This window comes from Onychostoma macrolepis, chromosome 12 (assembly GCF_012432095.1).
Source record: "Onychostoma macrolepis isolate SWU-2019 chromosome 12, ASM1243209v1, whole genome shotgun sequence".
NCBI lineage: Eukaryota > Metazoa > Chordata > Actinopteri > Cypriniformes > Cyprinidae > Onychostoma > Onychostoma macrolepis.
Window position 1 is genome coordinate 12,597,026 of NC_081166.1, and position 21,498 is coordinate 12,618,523.

General features: G+C 37.8%; 1 protein-coding gene across 1 annotated transcript in view; it reads left to right on the forward strand.

Moving 5' to 3' along the window:
* The first annotated feature begins 1,888 nt into the window (after positions 1 to 1,888).
* LOC131550797 (uncharacterized) overlaps positions 1,889 to 21,498 on the forward strand; it is a 117,542-nt gene continuing 97,932 nt past the window's right edge. The window contains exons 1-2 of the mRNA XM_058793207.1: positions 1,889 to 2,173; positions 3,027 to 3,262. Of these exons, the coding sequence (XP_058649190.1) occupies positions 3,073 to 3,262 (190 nt within the window). The 5' untranslated portion in view covers positions 1,889 to 2,173; positions 3,027 to 3,072. The remainder of the gene's footprint in view (positions 2,174 to 3,026; positions 3,263 to 21,498) is intronic.

The following is a 21,498-nucleotide window of genomic DNA, read 5'->3' on the forward strand; positions in this document are numbered from 1 at the left end:
AGCTGAGCCATGAAGCATCCACCTCTTTACTGGCAATCTGGGCCTTCCCATGACCACAGGGGGCTGGGGTTAGACAGCATTTGCGTTTAGACAGGGCCATCTGTGTGAGAGAGTTTTGCGTTTTCTTTTTTCTCTCTGTGTGAGTGTGCGTCAGTCCACGCACATTTTGGGTCTTGAAGTAGTCACCGCTCCATGCTTAAACCTGTTGCCATCAGTCGGCCAGGGCAGGTTGGGGGCAAAGAGGGTGTTTTTGTGTTTTCATTTGATCCATCTTCATGACACCAGAGAGAATAAGAAGGATGAAAGAGAGTCCTAATGGAGCACCGGCCCAGGCCAGACTCGGGTCAGAGAGCTGTGGGAGAACAGAAGAGATTCAGACCCTGCTGCTGCTGTACACTTCATTTACTGCTTCCGCCAAACTGTGAGACACACTCTCACACACAACCAAAACACACACACATGTGGTGCTGAACTTTTGTTTGAACTGAGATGACCATCAAGTGAAATGATTGACAGTAAAGTTTGAAATTCATTCTCCAATACTTGCAAAACATCTCTATTTTTACCATATTTTTTTTTTTACAAATGCAAATAGTCTTAAATTCAATCATTTGTGTGTGTGTGTGTGTGTGTGTGTGTGTGTGTATAGCCTATATATATATATATATTTTTTTTTTTTTTCTTTTCTTTTTTTTTTGCAGTTTATTGATTATTGTTAATTTTTTCCCAAAAGAATTTTGTGTAAAAAATGACCTAGTCTGACGTAGTGATTCCATTTTTCTGATGACACTTGATGCAACTCATTCAACTGCGTAACACTTTGCACAAATTGTTTTGAGTTGAAGGAAAAACTAAATTATGCTGCCCTCTAGTGGTTGAGAAAGACCATGTTATGCTTAAGAGCTGAATCAGAATGTCTTGGACTGCTTATTTCATAACCAGTAATCACCATATAAGTTTTATTTCGTTATGTAAATGTTTTATGGCATATTTCCTAATAGATGTAGGCTATTTGTGTTCTACGTCTTTCTGTCAGAATTTTGAATGGTAGGCTTATAAGCTTGAAAAACGTCAGCACTTTTGAGTTCAAAAAGCAACATATGAAATTAGGAGTTAATAAATTTAATTTTCCATTGCCTAAAAATGCCAAAAGATGAATAAAAAATTATAAAGGACATTCATTTTTTTGAGAATAAGGTTTAATGTTGACATCGCAAATGTATGAGGTGAGTATTTTAATACAGATCCTTTATACAACTGGTTTAAGCCAGAAGAATCTATGTTACTCACTATGATTGTCAAATGTAATTTTATATTTGAAACGAAAAAGATCTCTTTTGTGGTAAATAACTTTTGTTTGTTAACATCTTTATACATTCAAATATTTAAAAACACCACTCTGCTTCATGTCTTAAAAATGAACTGTCTATGTAGATGATAAAGTCGGAAATTTGCCTTCTTTTTGTGACATCAGTCAGACATTTCATAAGTGATCTGCCTGTCCCTTACGAAAATTAATCATGGTTTTATTAAAATTATAACCATGTATTTTTATTTATTTATTACTATACAAATACCATCATTAAACTATGGTTAGTGTAGCAAAACCATTGCTAATTTGGGGTTACCGTGGTTTAACTACAGTAACCTTTTTTGTTTGTTTTATTTGTAGTAAAGTTGTAATTTTCGTAAGGGGTTTTGAGCTTTTGCAATAATTGGGGGGCGGCATACATTATTATTATTATTATTTTTTTTTTTTTAAGACAATCATATGCTCTCAAGGGCCACATAAAAAATATTTTTATTTTGCAATAAAAACATTTACCGTTGTTCTGCTAAATCTCGGTGGTAACAAAATCGTCAAAGTGGGACCTCTTAAATTGAACGCTGTACACACAAGCAGGAACCCCGCTCGCGACACAACTACGGCTGGCACGCGAGACTCATTTAGTCAAAAATGAGTTTTACGTTAGCATGTTGCTAAACGCTACTCAATATAAGTATAAAGTACACACACTTTATACTTAAAAATGATCGTTTTTAAGTTCATTAAGCTAATTTCTGTAGTTGCTTCGTTCGCCATGTCGGATTAATGCGGCCTTCCAGAGGAGTCGGAAACAAGTTGTTGAGACCTTGGAAAGAGCGGGTTGAAGTGAAACATGGTGGCAAACTGGTAATGAATGATTTTATTTATTTATTTTTTATTCTGACGTGTACATCAATAGTATTCAGTTGTTATGTACAGAACCGTTAATTTCATAGTTTACTTTCTGTCAAATAAATCAATTTGTTCAAATCCATGATTTTGAAGTGGACATTCAGTTAATGCTGACTCTTGAGACAGTTTTACAAATGTAATGTGTACGGATTACATTCATACTAAACACTTTCATAGGTCTTGGTCACAAAGTAGGCTACCTACGTTACTCAGTGAGTATGCAATTTGGGGACCTGCCTATTTTTTTCCACTGACTATTGGGATTGGCTTCTCTGTGAAACATACATGCAATAGATCTGAATCAGGGTAGCTTCAGCTTTCATTTTTGACAGGAATGAAAATGAGGCTGTGAGGATTGAGCTGTTGTTTAACAACAAACTCTGTTCAGTTGATGAAATGTCCCTGCGAAAAACATTCAGTAGACAAAAACTCCATTAGCAGTTTTGAAAGTTGTGAGCTGTGTGAAAATTATGTGATCTATTACCTTTTATACATTGTAAAGACTGTAAGTCTACCCCTCACAGCTTTGTTTTCATCTGTGTTAAATTCAATATGGTGTCTAACCTGATTAAGGTCTGTGCTGCCTTGGAGTTTGGCTAAGATTGGTTTGCCACCTGAAATAAAGCATAAAATAAGAGGAATTTGGCTAAAACTATTAGCATATTTAGGATTCCCTTTTGGAACAGATGTGTGGAGTGTGCCCTAAATGCTGCCTAGGTAGGAAGATGACTACATTTTGTAACAGAGTAAAGAGTCTCAGAACAACATTGTTTTCTATAAGCATCGCTTGAACTTTACTGTTCTCAAGGGGCTGTCTCTGAGTTTGCTGGGAAGAGCTGAGACTCCTGCGTGGCATGTTCATGGAATACCTTCCTGTGGATCCTGTCCTCTCCCAAACATCCAAGGGCAGGACTTCCTGCTGTGCAGCTCGGGGCTTTGAAAATAAGGTCCAAACTGCTCTCCAGAGAGTTCTCAGGATCAGGCCTCCACATACTCAACAAGCCAAAAGGGAACAGCCGTGGAAAACACCTCCTGTTACACCAGGCATGCTTCAGTTTACATGACATGCGCACTCACACATACGCAAACACGTGAACAAACACCCTAAACTTAGCTCTCTGTCCTATTTTTATACTCTTTTGTGTTCACACTCTTGCATGTAAATCTGCACACACATTTTTGTATAGAGAGATCTGCATGCTGTATTTTTATAGACACATCTGATTTCCCAGAAGCATGTGTTTTAGACCTTAAGTGTCTTTTTTGGTAAATTGGTTGATTTAATATAAAAATTGTCCCTTTGCAAAGCGCATTACTCATGATCTGTTTTTCATGGTCTTTAATGCCTCTGTTATGGGAGTCAATAGGGAACATCTGCAAGTTCCCGATAATTGCCTTAGTCATTCGAGGATGGATTCCAGAGGTTCTGCTTAGCATTTGATGTACTTTGTCCATGATGGAAAAAGTCAGAATTTTTTATTTAAACAGTTACTCAGTGAGGTAAAAGAATAATATTTAAATAAGGATAACTGGTGTGGTTTGTACTGACATTGCAAGTTAAAACATCACTATAACAGATTTAATCATTTCTGATGTTATCGTGCTTGGGTAAAGGACATTTCTTTTTTCTACTTTAAGCAGACTGAATTGTAGAATATCATAAAGAGTTGGTCTTCTGTCCATTTCTGATTTGTTGTATAACCGTTTGGCTGATCCTTTGGCACCATTATTGCTTTTTATCAGAGAGCAGATGTAGTCAAAGTGCTAATGAAGCTGTAGAAACAAGCGACTTTGGCTGTTGATGTGACTCGCTCCTCAATCAAAAGGAAAAGCAAGGGAGGAAAGACATTCCAGATGTCAACAGTGAACTCTGCACAGCTCCGGTTTGTGGCCACAAGAGCTTTGTGTACCTGTCCTGCTAAATCCATTATGAATCTCCTGTACGTGGCTTCGCACAGCCAGAGAATTCTCGGAAGCCTTTCAATCAAGCGTGTTGCATTGCTCTTCTGCTTTGTGCCAGGCTTCTCCGGAACTTGCAGAATGTGACATTTACGTTAGATGCTGTTTGGGAATTCCAGTAGCCTAAGTGTGGGAATCGCACTGAAGCCGCGGGAAGCAGTCTGACTAATATATTTCTCGATAGTAGATACACCCCATATAGCATTTTGAGAGATATTGATGTAGCTACAGAAAAGGTTTCTCCATTCGACTAACAAATGAAATGGGTTCTAGATGCAAGTTGCGCTGAGGTAAGCCAGATGGAATAGTGTACGGAGTAACAAATAGCAGGAGGTTTGGCTTCCTTCAAGAGAGCATACGCTCCATGTAGGTCTCTCTGGACCGCTCTCTGTAAGCCGCAGCAGGCGAACATGTAGCGTGTTGAGTTTCATGTGTAATGTTTCAGGAAAAGGCCTTTTTTATGAGACCTGAGGTCTTGCAGAATTGGTTGTACAGCTAGCATTGGTAGTTGTAACTATCAATCTTTTTAAACCAAATCTTCAAGGATTTCGCATTGAATATAGGCCTGCTCATTTAGTTGGGAGTCTGTGTGTACATTGTGTGTTGTAATGCAGCAGGTAATCTTTGGAAATCTGAGAGTTGAGGCTATTTCTGCTAATTCTAAATTGCTATTGAAAGGCAGTATGCTTCATGCACCCTTCAGAGTAACTTTGAACTCCAAGTATGGAAGGCCAAACCTTGTGTATCAGGTGCCAAAACACTTCTTTTCTTTTTCTAAGTAAAACCATCACATTTTACAGCATGATACTTTTATTCATATAGTCATATACGTGATTTCATTAGCGTGTGTGGCAACACGTACATTGGTTTCCTCTAATGAGTATTGATATGTGGTGCGCAGCGTATTTCTCTTTGCGTATTCCATTAGATGTCCTGCTTTTATGTGCCAAACAAAATGCTCTCTGCAGACTATCATGAGACCTCTGGAGTGTCATGTTTCATTGTCTGAAAGCTGTTGAACAACAGCCACTTACTTTAAGAGAAGAACAAATCTACAAAGCAGAGGGCTTTATGGAGGGAAAATAAATGATCGCAGAAATCATTCTTGTAAACTGTGTGCTCTGATACATTCATTTATTTAGCGTGTTTGTGTGTGGAAACACTTTATGACTGCATTCATGAGGGAACGAAGCATAGAAAGGATCAGTTGTGGAGTGGTGACGACTTATGTAAAGTAGTACGCAAAAAGCCGTTTTGTTCATAATTCTATATTCATTTCTGTCACTGGTTATTAATGATCGTTAATTGTTGGTGTTTCCAGCAAGTTCATGTTAAGTTCTATTAACAAGCCACTGTGAAAGTTTTTCTCAAGTAAATGGCGTCCTCTTGTGGTTAATAGTGGTAATGAAAACAAAGTTTGCTCTAAATTTCTGTAGATCAGAATGACATATTTTCATAATTGTTAATAATATATTTCATAATACATTATTTTATTATAATTAATAAAAGCCATTAGAGTATTAGTAGACTGTCTGCTTAATATCTTCTAACACTTTATTTTGATGGGTTCACAACATACTGACTATGAGAAACTTTCCAAGTATATGTCAATTTATTCTACTAACCCTAAACCTAACCTTAGTAGACATGTAGTTGCAAATGAATGAGAATTAGTTGACAAGTAGTTACAAAGTTACTTATAGTTAGTAGAATGACTAAAGTGGACTATCGAAATAAAATGTAACCGAAGAATTTTATTTTATTTAGTTTTATTATGCATCTCTCTTGAAGACTTGATTCTGAGTGGTCAACTATGGCATTGTGTACTAGTTTCTTGGCTTTCATATCACACTGCAGATTTGCATCCGTCTTATGTCCCAGTTATTAGTTTGTATTGAAAATACCCTAGTATGACTTTAGTATTATGATTGTTGTTTTAGTATTTTCTAGGCAAAATGGTTTTACATTAAACTTTAAGATAACATAAATGGTATATTATCAGTATTTTAATCAATTTAACCGGAATACTTTATTAATTTTATAGGAACTTGTTACAAACCGTTTTTGTCACATTTTATATTTTGAGGTTCTTCGGGTACAATGTAAATGATCTTTATGTATATGTGGGGTCATTTCTGAGAACGGCACTCTTATAAGTTCCAGATGAGCAGGTGTTGAAAAGCATGTTTAATGTGATGTTTAACACATTTATTGATTCTCAGGAGAGATCAGTCAGCACTGGTTACTATAAACAAAGCAAGGACCAATGCTAATTGGATAATTGGACAGATTAACCAGATGGATTGTTGCTGATATTAACAGTGACATACATTCATTATAGAATGTTAACACAGGTTACTAGGAATATATGTTCAGTGTGTCCCTGTGTGTCATAAATGCGTGCTTTTCACAGGCATTTGAACCCAAAAGTATCTGATATTGCCAGTTTCATATGCATTCTGGCTTAAACATTGGGTAATAGATTTATTTGCAATGCTATAAAGCTTGAAGAACAGCAAGGTGCTGGAAAGTATACAACATGATCATGCTCACTGTTTGACTTTTGTTTTTACTGACCCCGCACTCCCACCCCACCTTCGTCTAGGGTGACCTAAATTACACCACCCAAGAAATGTTTTCACAAGAACATCTGTCTTCAATTTCATCCAAACCAGCCACAGCCATCCCAGTCATTATTCATAGACAATGAATGACCCTTGTATTTTTATGTGACTCTATTACATTACATCATTTTCGTTTATATATCCCTAAGATATACCTATTGATAGACGCAGAACATTGTGCAACATTTATACTGGGTCGATGCTGGATATTTCTCCCTAATACAGCCAAGATTTTGGCAAGGAGAAATAAATTTTAAATTCCTCCCTTGTCCCTCATTTATCATGCTGTACTGAATTTCACCACTAGTGGGAACTCTATGACTTCTAGTTCAGTTCATGATTTCTTTCTCTTGTTTTTGTGTAGTATAATTTCATTATACATGGCCAAAATATTAGGCAGTTTTGAAAATAGTTTCCATTTTTGTGTGTGTGAAGCAGTGCCAATTTTCCATTTTCTTTTTGCGTTTGTTGTGGTAATTAAAAAAAATATATATATTTTCACATCAGAATGTCCAAAAATGAAGTAGACCCTTTAAAAATGAGACCCTCAAGCAGTATTCCTCAAGAGCCGACATAAAGCCATATGTCCTCTGAACTATAATTCTGTGTAGTACACTGTAGTGTATTTGAGTAGTGTGAGTGGGATAAAGCCCCAGCTGTGAGGTTCCGAGTCTGTAAGCGGTCATGTTTGCGCTCCGGACTCTCATGAGCATCGTTTCACGCATGTCTGACCACCTTTTTCACTGTGCCAGACTGTCTCAACACCTCCGAGTCTCCTTCCTCCACATGGGAGTGCAGTTTCAAACGTTAGCCACAGCAAACATACATCAGTAAATCAGCTCACAGCCGTGACAGATGCATGGAGGACCTGTTACATAGTCACCTGAGGGAGAGTGTTAAAATGTCTTATTGTGTGTGAGCGTGTTTGTTACTGTGCATACTAGCCAGCCAAAAAAGTAGCATACAGCCACATGGGTATAGGGTGTTATCGTGTAGATATGAGGATGGAGACACACTTCCCACGTCCAAATTTGCATACTTCCCTACTATTTATTTAAAAACAGTCAAGAAGAGTTTGAATGTGAGTCAAGGTTTTGAAACCAGGTTTTTTTTCCACTTTGGAAAATTTACATTTTAAGTGCATTTCCATATGATTTTAAACATTCTGTCACACAATGAATATATTTAATTGTCATCTAAAACTAAATTCATTTAAAAAAAAAAAAAAAAAAGGAATATGCTTGAATAAAATTGTGACTAGCATGAAAAAAGTCCAATGATGACTTTTTGTGATGTAATTTCAAGTGAAAGTTGACTATACTTTTATGCTAAATACGTGTGACAAATGATTTTTTTTTCCAAGTTCTGTAATTGTCATAACTTATTAAAAAAAAAATAAGATGTATTATGGATCATTAATCATTACTTTTTTTATGTTGTTAAATTAAAATACTGTCTAAATTAATGTAATATAATATATGTCGACATGAAATATTGATTTGAGTTTTTTTTTTTATAACATTGTCTGAATATTACCTTATAGCCTTTGATACCCAATAACATTTGTTAGTTTTCATTGAGAAAAATTGCTTGAAAGTACCACATACAGGTGCTGGTCATATAATTAGAATATCATCAAAAAGTTGATTTATTTCACTAATTCCATTCAAAAAGTGAAACTTGTATATTATATTCATTCATTACACACAGACTGATATATGTCAAATGTTTATTTCTTTTAATTTTGATGATTGGAGCTTACAGCTCATGAAAGTCAAAAATCGGTATCTCAAAATATTAGAATATTTACATTTGAGTTTGAATAAATGACCATCCCTACAGTATAAATTCTGGGTGTCTCTTGTTCTTTGAAACCACAATAATGGGGAAGACTGCTGACTTGGCAATGATCCAGAAGACGAACATTGACACCCTCCACAAAGAGGGTAAGTCACAGAAGGTCATTACTGAAAGGTGTGGCTGTTTACAGAGTGCTGTATCAAAGCATATTAAATGCAAAGTTGACTGGAAGGAAGAATTTGGGTAGGAAAAGGTGCACAAGCAACAGGGATGACCGCAAGCTTGAGAATACAGTCAAGCAAAGCCGATTCAAACACTTGGGAGAGCTTCACAAGGAGAGAACTGAAGCTGGAGTCAGTGCATCAAGAGTCACCACGCTCAGACGTCTTCAGGAAAAGGGCTACCAAGCCACTTCTGAACCAGAGACAACGTCAGAAGCATCTTGACTGGGCTGTGGAGAAAAAGAACTGGACTGTTGCTCAGTGGTTCAAAGTCCTCTTTTCAGATGAAAGTAAATTTTACATTTCATTTGGAAATCAAGGTCCCAGAGTCTGGAGGAAGAGTGGAGAGGCACAGAATCCAAGTTGCTTGAAGTCCAGTGTGAAGTTTCCACAGTCAGTGATGATTTGGGCTGCCATGTCATCTGCTGGTGTTGGTCCACTGTGTTTTCTGAAGTCCACAGTCAACGCAGCCATCTACCAGGAAATTTTAGAGCACTTCATGCTTCCTTCTGTTGACCAAGCTTTATGGAGATGCTGATTTCATTTTCCGGCAGGACTTGGCACCTGCCCACACTGCCAAAGGTACCAAAAGCTGGTTCAATGACCATAGTGTTACTGTGCTTGATTGGCCAGCAAACTCGCCTGACCTGAACCCCATAGAGAATCTATGGGGTATTTTCAAGAGGAAGATGAGAGACACCAGACCCAACAATGCAGATGAGCTGAAGGCCACTATCAGAGCAACCTGGGCTCTCATAACACCTGAGCAGTGCCACAGACTGATCGACTCCATGCCACGCCGCATTGCTGCAGTAATTCAGGCAAAAGGAGCCCCAACTAAGTATTGAGTGCTGTACATGCTCATACTTTTCATTTTCATACTTTTCAGTTGGCCAAGATTTCTAAAAATCCTTTTTGTATTGGTCTTAAGTAATATTCTAATATTTTGAGATACTGATTTTTGACTTTCATGAGCTGTAAGCTCTAATCATCAAAATTAAAAGAAATAAACATTTGAAATATATCAGTCTGTGTGTAATGAATGAATATAATATACAAGTTTCACTTTTTAAATGGAATTAGTGAAATCAACTTTTTGATGATATTCTAATTATATGACCAGCACCTGTACTTACAGTATACTGTAAGTGCTACAATAAGTTTATATTTTATTTCATTTAATTTAAATGTTAAATAATCTATATAAGATCACAAAACACTTAACAGAAGTTTTTTTGTGTGTTTAGTCCACTACGAAAAATGCTGTAGACACAAATGATACTCTTTTCATAAAATGACTTGTGTGTGTGTGTGTGTATTTAGAGCCTCTAATGAGTTTCCATGCTGTATCCCAGCGTAGTGTGTATTCAGTAGTAGAGCTCAGCATGAGTTCTCTCTCTTTCTCTCGTCCTCTCTCTCCCCAGGGTCAGCCTCCTTTCACTCAAGCGTGTCTAACAAGGAGGAAAACAGAAGAGACACTGCCCCCATAAGAAAACAGGACATCAACAGTCTATCAATTCAATGACAGCTCCCACAAATCCTCTTTACTTCCTATCACAACTCTCTATACATTCTATCCCTCCATCTTAGCAGTTTCATCTTAATTCTTGCAAAAAAAAAAACATCTTTTCAAGACATCCAGCAATCGTCCAATGTTTTGACATTATTCTCTGTTCTCTTTCCTCAGCATCCTTCATTCAGTGTTTTAAAAATCATGCAACAGGCTTCAGTTGTGTAACACCCTCTTATATTTCCCACATGTCTTCAATACACTAATATAATTTGTGCAGGACATGTTTGTGTTTTCTGAAACATTTTAATCCTCATCAGAGATGACAGTCAGGGGGTGTCGAGGGTGTACGACACCTCAATGGCATCCACATGGGTATGTGTGTACAAGCGCATGTTTACATGTTGCTTGTGGGTTGTTACGCGTGTGATAGACAAGACTCCCCTCTGCCTCAACCCACCACACTTTCCACCGCTCCCCCAGAACATAAACAGTCTGCACCATAGGAATGTTATCCCAAACCCACTAATTTGCCTTGATTACATTAATATTTTTCAACTGAAATTGCCCTTTTCCCCTTCCTATTGCTTGTGTTTATTTTTTTTTTCTCTCTCCTCCTCCTCTTCTCCAGCCTGTTCTTTACGTTCTCTATTAGGACTAAATTAGAGGCCATTAGCTGGCAGACGGATGCCCTGCAGTTCCGGTCTGGCTGTGAGCTGGAGCTGGGGGTATTGTGGGCAAGACGGGGTTACTCTCTGGAGATCTTTGTTGGCTGGAGTCACACCGGGGTAAAGAGGGAAAAAGAGGGAGTGAGGTAAAGATAAAGAAAACGATAACGAGTGAGTAATTGCTGCTTTCAGGCATGAACAATTTCTTGTACTTCCTCCTTAAGCCGTCATTGTCTTGGTCCATAAGTTAGATGAGGTATCATGATGAGAAACAAAACAAAAGTCTGCAGGATATCAGGGTTAAGCACACAATGCTTTTTTAAATTCCAATTCGATCCCTAATTTCAAATTTCAATTGAGTTTGAAAACATAATGCACAACTGCAATTTGACTGTAAGGAATGAGACTGAAAATAAATTGGAATTCAAAGAAATGCAAATAACCAACACGCATCATATGGCAGTTCGTAACTATTTTACATTTTGGCAAATTGGTGGCTAATTCGTATGATCTTCGGGTCCTCACAATAACTTTTTTTTGTAAAAATTACGTGTTTGTATGTTTCCCATTGCACAAATTCATAAAAAAATTGCCGTCTTGTGAAATAATAGTTGTTTCCCATGCATGAGATTGGATTGATAGCTGTCATTTTTAACTAGAAAACAACATTTCTTAGGACAAACTTTCAGTAAATTTCTGTCAACTTCCTGTCATTCCCATTCAGTTTTCCTTCCTTACTTCCTGTCGCTCACTTTCGAATTGTTTCGCTTTCAGTTTATTAACTTTGTTGGTAAGGCTTTTTTTCTAAATTATAAAGATGACAGTTAATTTAAAGTTAGTCTTTTTTTCTTATTCTAATTTAAATATTACCTACCATATTATGTAAAAAATACAAATAAAACAGCACTTTCGGAATTACTCTTCACTTAATTTTTAATTAAAATTTGCTGCTGTAATATAAATTCAATCCAATTTCAGGAATTTAATTGAAGTTTACTAGGCATTATGAATTCATCTCTGCATTCAAAGACATTTAGTTTAGTTTCACTGAGCTGAATGCTGTGCAGGTTATGTTCAGGGAATATTTCTTCTGGTAGAAGTTCAACAGCAGGTGTTGTTCTGTTTTCTGACTTGAGCGCAGCAGCTGGTCTGGGGTGGATGAGTGTTCTTTCTTCATTTTTACCACAATCGTATTACCATTCAGACCTCATCCACTCCACTGTTACTGACCACAGGTGGTTCATCCATCCCGACGCTACATATTGATGCTGTAATGTCATTTATCCACTGATGGTGTGTACAGACACTGAATCAGCCACTGAATCTTTCTAAGTCAGGAAGAGCAAGCGGCGTATAAAATGTCAGGCATAATTGTCTTTTTAGGAACAGATACAGCTTGAATTCTTGAGGCGATTCATTCGAGAGATATCCAAATTTCACAGCGTTTCGCTCTCTGATACCCTGCCAGCTGGTTGGTGAAGGGTTTTACTATCAGTTGAGTTTGTGCTTCAGTGGAGAGGGTCATCTTTCAGTGGCACCTCGAATGTTTCTTTTGACTTGGAGGAAATGGGTCAAATCCAAGATGCAGAGAGGTAGAGAGAGACATTGCAGCACAAGGCAGAGCGCCAAGAGAAATTCTCACTCTCTATCCCCCATCCCCCAGCTTTTTTTTTTTTTTTTTTAAGAGATCTTTCTCTCAGGGACATTCAAAACAAACACTAAACCCCTTTTATTTGTTTTTGTGTGCAGATGTTTGTGTCTTGGTTGGTCGGGACAAACAAATGATGAAGTAAACATGGAATTATTCACCTCTGGGTAAAGATACATATTTGAAAAAACAGAATGTGAGTGCTTCCAAACTCCTGCAAAGATTTTAATGGCCATTCCAGAGCAGTGCTGGCAAGCATTAGTAGGTTTTAGATGTTGAGTTAGACATTTGAGTTTGGAGTAGCATTAAAAAAAAGGATTCCTGTCTGTAGACCTCAGTGTCATACGGCATTATGTTGACTCAGATGTTGACATATGGACTAAATAATCCCTACTGAAAAATAAACATGTAGTTGTAATATTAGTTTACCACAAATACAAACTATCATCATGTTTGAAACTCCCGTTTGGGCAATTTGATTACCTTGTTGGCTCAAGTAATTCCCCAAGTCATCTGGACAGTGGTTTAGTGCTGGTTCAGGTCAGTCAGGAAGACGTTTGTTTCGTGCGTGTGCTCTGCGTGTGGAGGTGCATTCAGACCGATCTGTGGGGAATTGAACCGCTCGAATCCTGCCACTTTTATCTCTTCCAGCTTCCCCTATCTGCAGTCTGTAATTGCAGACTTCCAATCATGCTGTTTACACAGAAGAAGGACCTTTTTTTTTTTTTTTTCACCCTTCTTCACCCTCCCTTCCCCTCACAGAGCTTCCACCATCCCAGACCTGATGACAAAGTCAAGGAGACTGCAGGGTGTCCCATTTGCCATTTTAGGCTTTGTAAGGCTCATGAGCGCCCCCTATGCAAAGTATCACCACAAAAGTGTCAGAAGGCTGGAGGATTTCAGTAACGGCAACATGGTGATGACCTGGAAGGACAGTGACACTAAAATAAACATAAACATTGCCTCGGAAGTTTCTGAGGCCTATTTCATGTCTCGAAGTGTTTAGTACTTCTCTAAACATGTAATAGTTCTGGCTTTTTAGGATCACTTTATGCAAACATTGAGTTCTTGAACCTTTCTAGCAGGGTTGAGTACCATTCAGAATTGAATTGAGAATGGATTTTAAATTCCTCTTTCTGTCCTTCTTATACAATGTTCTGCTCTCTAGATCTCTTTATAAGACTAACTTACAGTACCGAATGCAACCCATCAAACCACAGGCAGCTTTTTGTCTGTTTCTGAGCAATCTGAAAATTTGTTAACACAACTCATTTCCCTGTAGTCCATTTCAAAGAACAGTAATAAGTAAGCCACAAAAGAGCTGTGGTTATCCAGCATTTCACCACCTCAAAGAAGGGAATGTAAGACATCTTGATCTGTTCATGTGAATGGATTACACAATATAATGATTGTATTGCACAGTGTGTGAACTCAAACCTGGCCTTCTGTGTGCTGCGGTCTTTGGGGTGGCTGGCGGAAACGATATCCCCCCGAAACCAAAGCTGCCAATTACAGACCCCAGAATTAGTCTACCACTAGTCTATGTCTATACTGACGTTGCTAATGTGAGAGGGTTAAAAGTAAAAGTGTTCAGTCCCAGCTGGTTCTCAGGCTGACGTAGAAGAGCCAGGCTGAGCTTTGCATCACTCTGAAATGGAGTTTGAAGGTGGACATGGTGGAGATTGAAATTGGCCTGTGTCATGGAACAGTTGAGCTCATTGCTCACTAAATGATTAGTCAAACTGGAGTTGTCTCAATGTTATAAGCTCTGAGAGTGAGAATGATCTGTAGGGTCTGTCATTTGAAATTAAAGATGAAGTAATATAAGACCCAGCTCCATGGTTTTGGAGCGACAAAACAAATAAACAAACTTGTGAGTGTGTGTTTATCCTTGAATGCCGCTAGTACAGTATGCGTTCACAAAATGAGTACGTGCCTGGGACATAGTCAGCAGTTGTGACCAGCTTATTATGTCAGCTGGAGCTTTGATGGGTTTCTTCTACTGAAAGTGCAAGCAAGATAGGGAAGATGTTTTTAGCATTTTAATACACTACATTTTAATTTCAGTTGCAACCTGCTCATCAAACACCAGAAATTGTGCATGTTTTCAGCTTGTGGTTTAGCACAGAGAGAGTGTGGTCATACTGGGAGTTTTTTTGAGAAGGTCAGAGATCATGTGAGGACAGTTTGATGGGAAGTTGAAGACAATTGAATACTCGGAAGTTAGCGAGTTGGAACTGCATCTTTAATTCAAAGAAAAAATCCATTTCAGTTTTTCTTTTATCCAGTACACACATTCGGTCTCATACACTGTATATTCTGTTTCACACACACACGCACGCACACACTGTATTCCTTGATCGTAACTTTATTTGTAGATGAGGATCTTGTAGATGCACATTCTGTGATTCATAGTGTAGTGTGAGTACCAACACAACAGAGGATGAGTCTTTTAAATGTCTTTATATGTGCACAGTCATTCATACATTTAAATACACTACACTAAAGTTTGGGGTCAATACAGTACGAAGAAGTCTCATGCTCACCAAAGCTGCAGTTAAAAAACAGTATAGACAGTAATATTGTAAAATATTATTGCAATTTACATTAACTCTTTTCTTTGATAAAGTTCAATAGAAAAAATTGTAACAATGTAAAAGTCTGTACTGTCATTTTTGATCAACCTTATGCATCCTTGCTGAATAAAAGTAATAATTTTTTCAAAACATCATAATGACACCAAACTTTCGAATGGTTTGATATGTATAAGTGTGCGTTTAAGCAATATTTATATAGTATTATCACAAAATGTTTTGAATATTATGGTTTTCTGACATCTCTATAATGTCTTGCCTAGACTACCAGAATCCTCAGTCAAAATTTAGGATTCCCCACCTTCAAAATTCAATTTTAACTGCTGGATAATGCTGCATAAAGTGGCCTTTATGCAGCATTATCTCTCTTTTTGTGTGGCCGTATGTCAAGAAATCCAAACACCATATTCAATGTATTCATTAATGCATATTTAGTGTTTATGTTAAGGTGGGGACCTGAGAACCTACATTTTCCCTAGATTTTGTCATTGTGGTCTCACGTTTAACTCATTTGAAAAGCTTGCTTCATCTCACATGGTTTCAATCGGCCTGTCCTGGAGACCTCAGGGGCTGTGGCTGGGGTGCAGACCTGCCCTGTGTGCAGGGGAGCAGGCGAATGCATGGAAACCAATACCTGGAGAGAGCTCAGTGTGTAGAAGGAAAGATCAGGGAATGCAGGGAGGGAGAAATGAAAGAGGGAACCTCAGTTAATGAGGTCTAACACACCATTGCTCCCGGCTCCATCAACACTCCCCATCACTCTATTCAAGTTGTTTTCATTAACTCTTGAGAGATGACACATGTTGAATAAGAGAGGAAATGTTTTTTTTCACCACCTTCTTTTTTTTCTCAACAGTCATCAGGGAGGCGCTGAACTCTTAGGCTCCTCCTCAGCGTTTCCCATGACATTTCATCCCATCTCATTCCTCCCTCTCTGATGCAACGTAGCATGATCTTTTCATTCTTATAAAATATTCATCACACAGACTGGGAGAAGCAGGAGCCCCATGTTTGCTTTCTCACCGTGTGTCTCAGCTCTCGGTGGGAAGAGGAAGAGCTGTGCTGGTGGAGAGATGAAACACAAACAATGGCGGTCTCTATTCTTTGTCACCGTTTCGGAACGGTCTGTTTTGTGTAAGGCTGTGATTTCCAGATAAGTAATTTGTGGATGGGCCATTGTAGCTTCTTCGCAGCAGAGAAGGTCGCTTTGGGTCAAGGGTCCATGCATATCAGGAGACGTTGATTTCTGGGTAAAACTCTAAAACACGGTGTGCTTATAGGGGTCCAGTGAGCAGGTCTGTCAACAGAGCCACATCCCAGATCTAAGATCTTCTCCAAACTTGGGTTAACTTCTCCACCTGGATTTACTGGATACTCCAACCATTGACCACTTCTCAATGCCCTATGCCATTATTATATTCTTAACAAGCAGTTTAGTGAATTTCAGATCTTTAGTCTTTGAGGAGATGAATATGAACATTACTGTGAATGACCCCTCTACCCTCAGTTTTCTCAGCAGGGTTTGTTGCGTGATGTGGACACATTTCCTGTTGACAGAAGCTGACAGAGGCTCCCATAAGAACTGAAATCTTTGTAAGCATGATAGATTTGAAAGAACATTATCTTATTCAGTGATGCAGTTCCTGTGAAAGCCTGCTTCTGCCTCAGAGTAAGAATAATACAAAATTTTACATAATTTGTCTTAATTGTGACTTTTTAGCAGTTGTGACTTAATTTCTTGTAATTGTCACTGTAACTCACAAATGTGACATTTATATCTCATAGTTTTGAGTTCTTGTAATTGTGACTATCTCACAGTTGTGACTTTTTCTCCTCACAAATCCAGCTGTATTTTTGACTTTACATCTCACAAACCAACCTTCTCACAACTAGCGCTTTTCTCATAATTTTCTCAAATTTTCAGCATGACTACATTCTGAATTCCCTTAAATGAAATAACATTGTATTTGCAAGATCAGTTCATTTTGTTATTCTTTTTTTTTCTCAGAGAAAAAACTGCCCAGCCAATAGGATATAAGCTTTCATGTGTCATGTGTCCATGATCATAATTTAATATAGACGTTGAGCAGTTCCAACATCCACATACATGGAATATGAAAAAGTGAAAATTACATGACAAGCAATAGGAATGTTTAATACTATATATTCCTACAAAGGCAGTACAGTGCATAAGACACAGGCAGAACAGTGACTTATTAGCATTAGAGGGCTGTTTTAAATGCGAGTACCAGCAGTGAATGGTCCCCGTCTGCACTGATACGATCAACAGCAGAGCTGCATTTTATAACAAACAAGAGCTGCGATAAATGACGGGCTATTTACCCTGCACCGCAGACATAAACAATGGCCCTCATGGCTGTAGTCTGCTCATTTAGATATACCACCACCATTATTTCAATTAAGGTTCAGTGCCAATGAATCCGTGGTTTTCCTGCTTGCCCGAATAGAGAGGGGGTAGACTAATTTCGCACAAGCTGATAACCTGCTATGTTTTTTTGACAGAGACGCTGTAATTGGAGAATGATTTGTAATTGTTGAGCAAAGGACACAAGAATGCTGCTGCTCATAAAGTGGGTCGCAGAGGTGAGCTGTCAGAGATTTCAAGCACAAGCTCCAAGTCTTCATGCTGTGAGTTGTACTTGGACTCTTTGTTGAGCACACATAAAAGAAATATTTGAACCGAAAAGTGCTCCATCTTATTTAAAAAGTAACTTCCATGTCAGTTTTATAACCTCAGTGTTTTAACATCAATAAATTTAGTTTTCTGTGCTTTGAAAGTTTAGTTTTGTTACTAAAGTTTTTGCATGCTTGTTTAAAACTATTCATTTAGCTTCTACTTTTTGAAATAAATTTTTTTTTTTTCATTTTTTGAAATATAAATTTCATCATACAAAAAGGTCCGAGCTAGATCCTTTACTTCATTCTGTCAGGTGTCATCTAATGCACTTCCGTGTTTACTGTACTGTGTTTACTCTTATGGCGTCTGAGTCTGTAGGCAGTGATGCATGGGAGCATTAAAGGCAGGAGTCAGACCTTGGAGCCACGGAGGCATGCACAGTGCATAATCTCAGCCTTAAAGGAGCCAGTGTCAACTCAACGAAATCCTCAAGGCATCTACCATTAAAGACAAGGACTCGGCGTTGTGTAATTGCGTGTGCAGTGACACATTCATTTCCTTAATCACTTAGACATACATTAATAAGCTTCAGTGAATAAACCACATTCAATTCCAAGCCTGTGATTCAGTTGAGTACAGAGCAGTGAAACTTAATTTTTATATGAGGATGTGATGTGAATTTGTTTGGCAAGTGAGTGAGAGAGTTATTTACCACTTTACATGGCTAAAGGATTTGTAAACATCATAACTTAAATAGGCTGTGGGTTTATGTAGTCCCATGTATCAAAGGATATGTCGAGGGATAATATTAAAGTAATAAGTAATAAGTGACTTTGCAGTAAAGCGATTTTCCCACAATTAATGGGCGTTGTTTGGCATACAGATGCAAGTGGAGTAGTAACTTGGCGTATTAATATACAGTAGAATTAAACTCATGTGCAGTTAATATATTGGTTTGATTACAGTGACTTCAATGTGGCTCATCCAATCAAATTTTAGGGCCAGAACTATACTTTTGTAAGCTGTGTTTTAGTCCACTTTCCCCATGTCCAATTAGGGCAAGTTCACTCGCTGTCCCTATATTTGTAACACTTCTAGAGGCAACTGCTAGTACAACTCATACTTGTATGATGCCTGTTTCTACATGAATTGGAATTGGAAAAACTGCTGGTCAAGATTACATTAACATTTCAAATCAACCTTTTCAACCTTTTTCAAAAATGCTTTATTTAGTTTTCTCCCTCATATGTTTGAATGACTCATCTCCTGCTCTTATAATGTTTCTGAATTCATATTTGAACCAAAAACTTCAGCTTCCAGTGAAACGACAGACTTATACCAGACTTTTCCAATCATTTAGTCTGCTTAAACCTCACCCCTTTCTTACAATCGACTGTAAGTTTCATTCAGATATGCTTCCATCCAATCAACAACCTTTCTAATGAACCAGTTCCCTGCCTTATATTTCACTCTGATGGACGTCATGGTATGGAAGAAAAGATCTGTCGCTACTTCCATTTCATTGTGACTTTAAATCTCTGTAAATATGTTTTCAGTTCTAAAGGTTACAATTATAATTATTCTGATTACAGCTTCATCCCTTTAACACTAAATGTCTGTTTCTAGTTTCCTCTGTTTTCATAAAGACATTTATTATGGGATGTCATATACAATATATATATGAGGGAAAAAAGGTCATGGTTTGCAAATGTAACAATCACAAAGCCCAAGTGATTCTCGGTGCTCTTAAAGTGGACTGTTTCATCTGTAGAGTTAAAAAGCTGGCTTTTTTTAGGGGTGCTTTAAGGAGGATAGTCTTTAGGGAGCTGAGGTTAAAGAGCTTAATGCAGGAATGGATGAACATCTCACACACACTCATGTACTAATGCACTTTGTTTTCTCTCTCTTCACTGAAAACAGAAGAATCCAGTGTTGTCTTGGTGAATCAACAAATCCACCACCACAAGATGACATTTGCAAATGTTCTCCACCTTTTAAAGTCATTGCAGTGTGTAACATGTCCACACTTATGGTTCAGTTCTCTGTGTGAAAACTGAAGGCTTTTATTGTTTAGAACTCCCGCTAAGATGAGCAGCTAATAAAATCCAATCCGATGAGGCTGTTTGGTGCCGGCATGTCAACTGGGTTAGTTTTTTCTCATGAACCAGCTAAGTGAGGATGAAGGTCTTGGGTTAGACATAGGTGAGAAAAGCAAAGAGAAGAAATGTCTGTACACCCCTTGATTTCATGAGGAACATTTAGGCACAGTCCCAACCCAGGCTGAGGCTCTGGGACTGTGAACTATTATTCAAGTTCTACACAGGACCAATTGCACAATGTACATTTGCTTTTGGCCACACGGACCCCCCAGAGAAAGTGTGATTGATGAGGCCCTGCGTGTGTGTATAATTGTTAAGATGTGCGTGTGTGTGTCAGTTCTGACATCCTGCGTACGCGTGCCCTTATATTCGTTTGCCTGTCTTTTACGTGTGCTTCTTTGTCTCTCGCTGTAATTACAAGGGACTGGACTGAACTTGATCCCAACTGGGTTCTTTCACAATATGTATCTGCTGGCTGGTGTTTGGCCTCTGAACAATTATCAGGACGCCGTAAATAGCAGCCTGCAGAGTTGGAACAAGGAAACGGCCTTGACACAATCTGCACCATCGCTCGTTTCACTAATGGTTTCCTAAAATGGCTCAGATCGGTTTCTCTGTGATACATTGCCGTTTCCGTTCTGAGATTTCAGAGCCTCAGATATGATGAATGGCAGGGAGCAAAAGATGTTTCTTACTCTGTTAATAAGACAAGTTTTCAGATGGGTCTCGAGAAGCTTGTTGTGTGATGAAGTACAGCATGTGAAGAGGCTTTCTATCAGCACTTACGATTTATGTCCGACTCATGTTCTCTGGTTACATCATGCCGCATGTCCCTAGTGATTGAGGATGTAACTGCAAAGGAATTTGCTTATGATAAAAGTGCTTTCATATGTATTCCCTGTGTTAAGTGCTTTGGCTTTTGTCAATATTATGCTCTTTTAACTGCTTCCAGTTGGAAAAGTGCCACGTTTAATTCTACATTTGGCAGAATAAAGAATAAAATTAATATAACAATACACAGTACTGGAAATGTTATGTGAATCTAATTTTGTGGATTATTACATCCATATCTTGATTCTCAGCACAATGTTTTATTATTTGTGAAAACTTCAGTTCAAGAACAACATTTTGCACTTATGCATTTGGCACCAGGGTTACTTTAGTTTTAAACCTTTATTCAGTTTTTATTTAAGTTTTTTTTTTTGTTTGTTTTTGTTTTTTGACAGTTTGTCTTTTTGGTTTTTAGTTGTTTTTGTTTTTAGATTTTTGTCATTGAGAATCAAGTTTTAGTTTTGCTATTTCAGTTTATTTAGGCTAGTTTTATTTTAGTTGTATTATGTTAGGGCTGCCAAAGTTAATACACCAACTGATATTATTAAAAATGTTCAACAGTGCTAAATTTCCCAGTATATTTTAGGATTATTGCTATCTAGTGGCATGTGTTTTTTTTTAAATTATATTCAAATTCATTTAAAACATTTATTTTAATTACATTCTAACTTTTAAATTAATTTTGTTT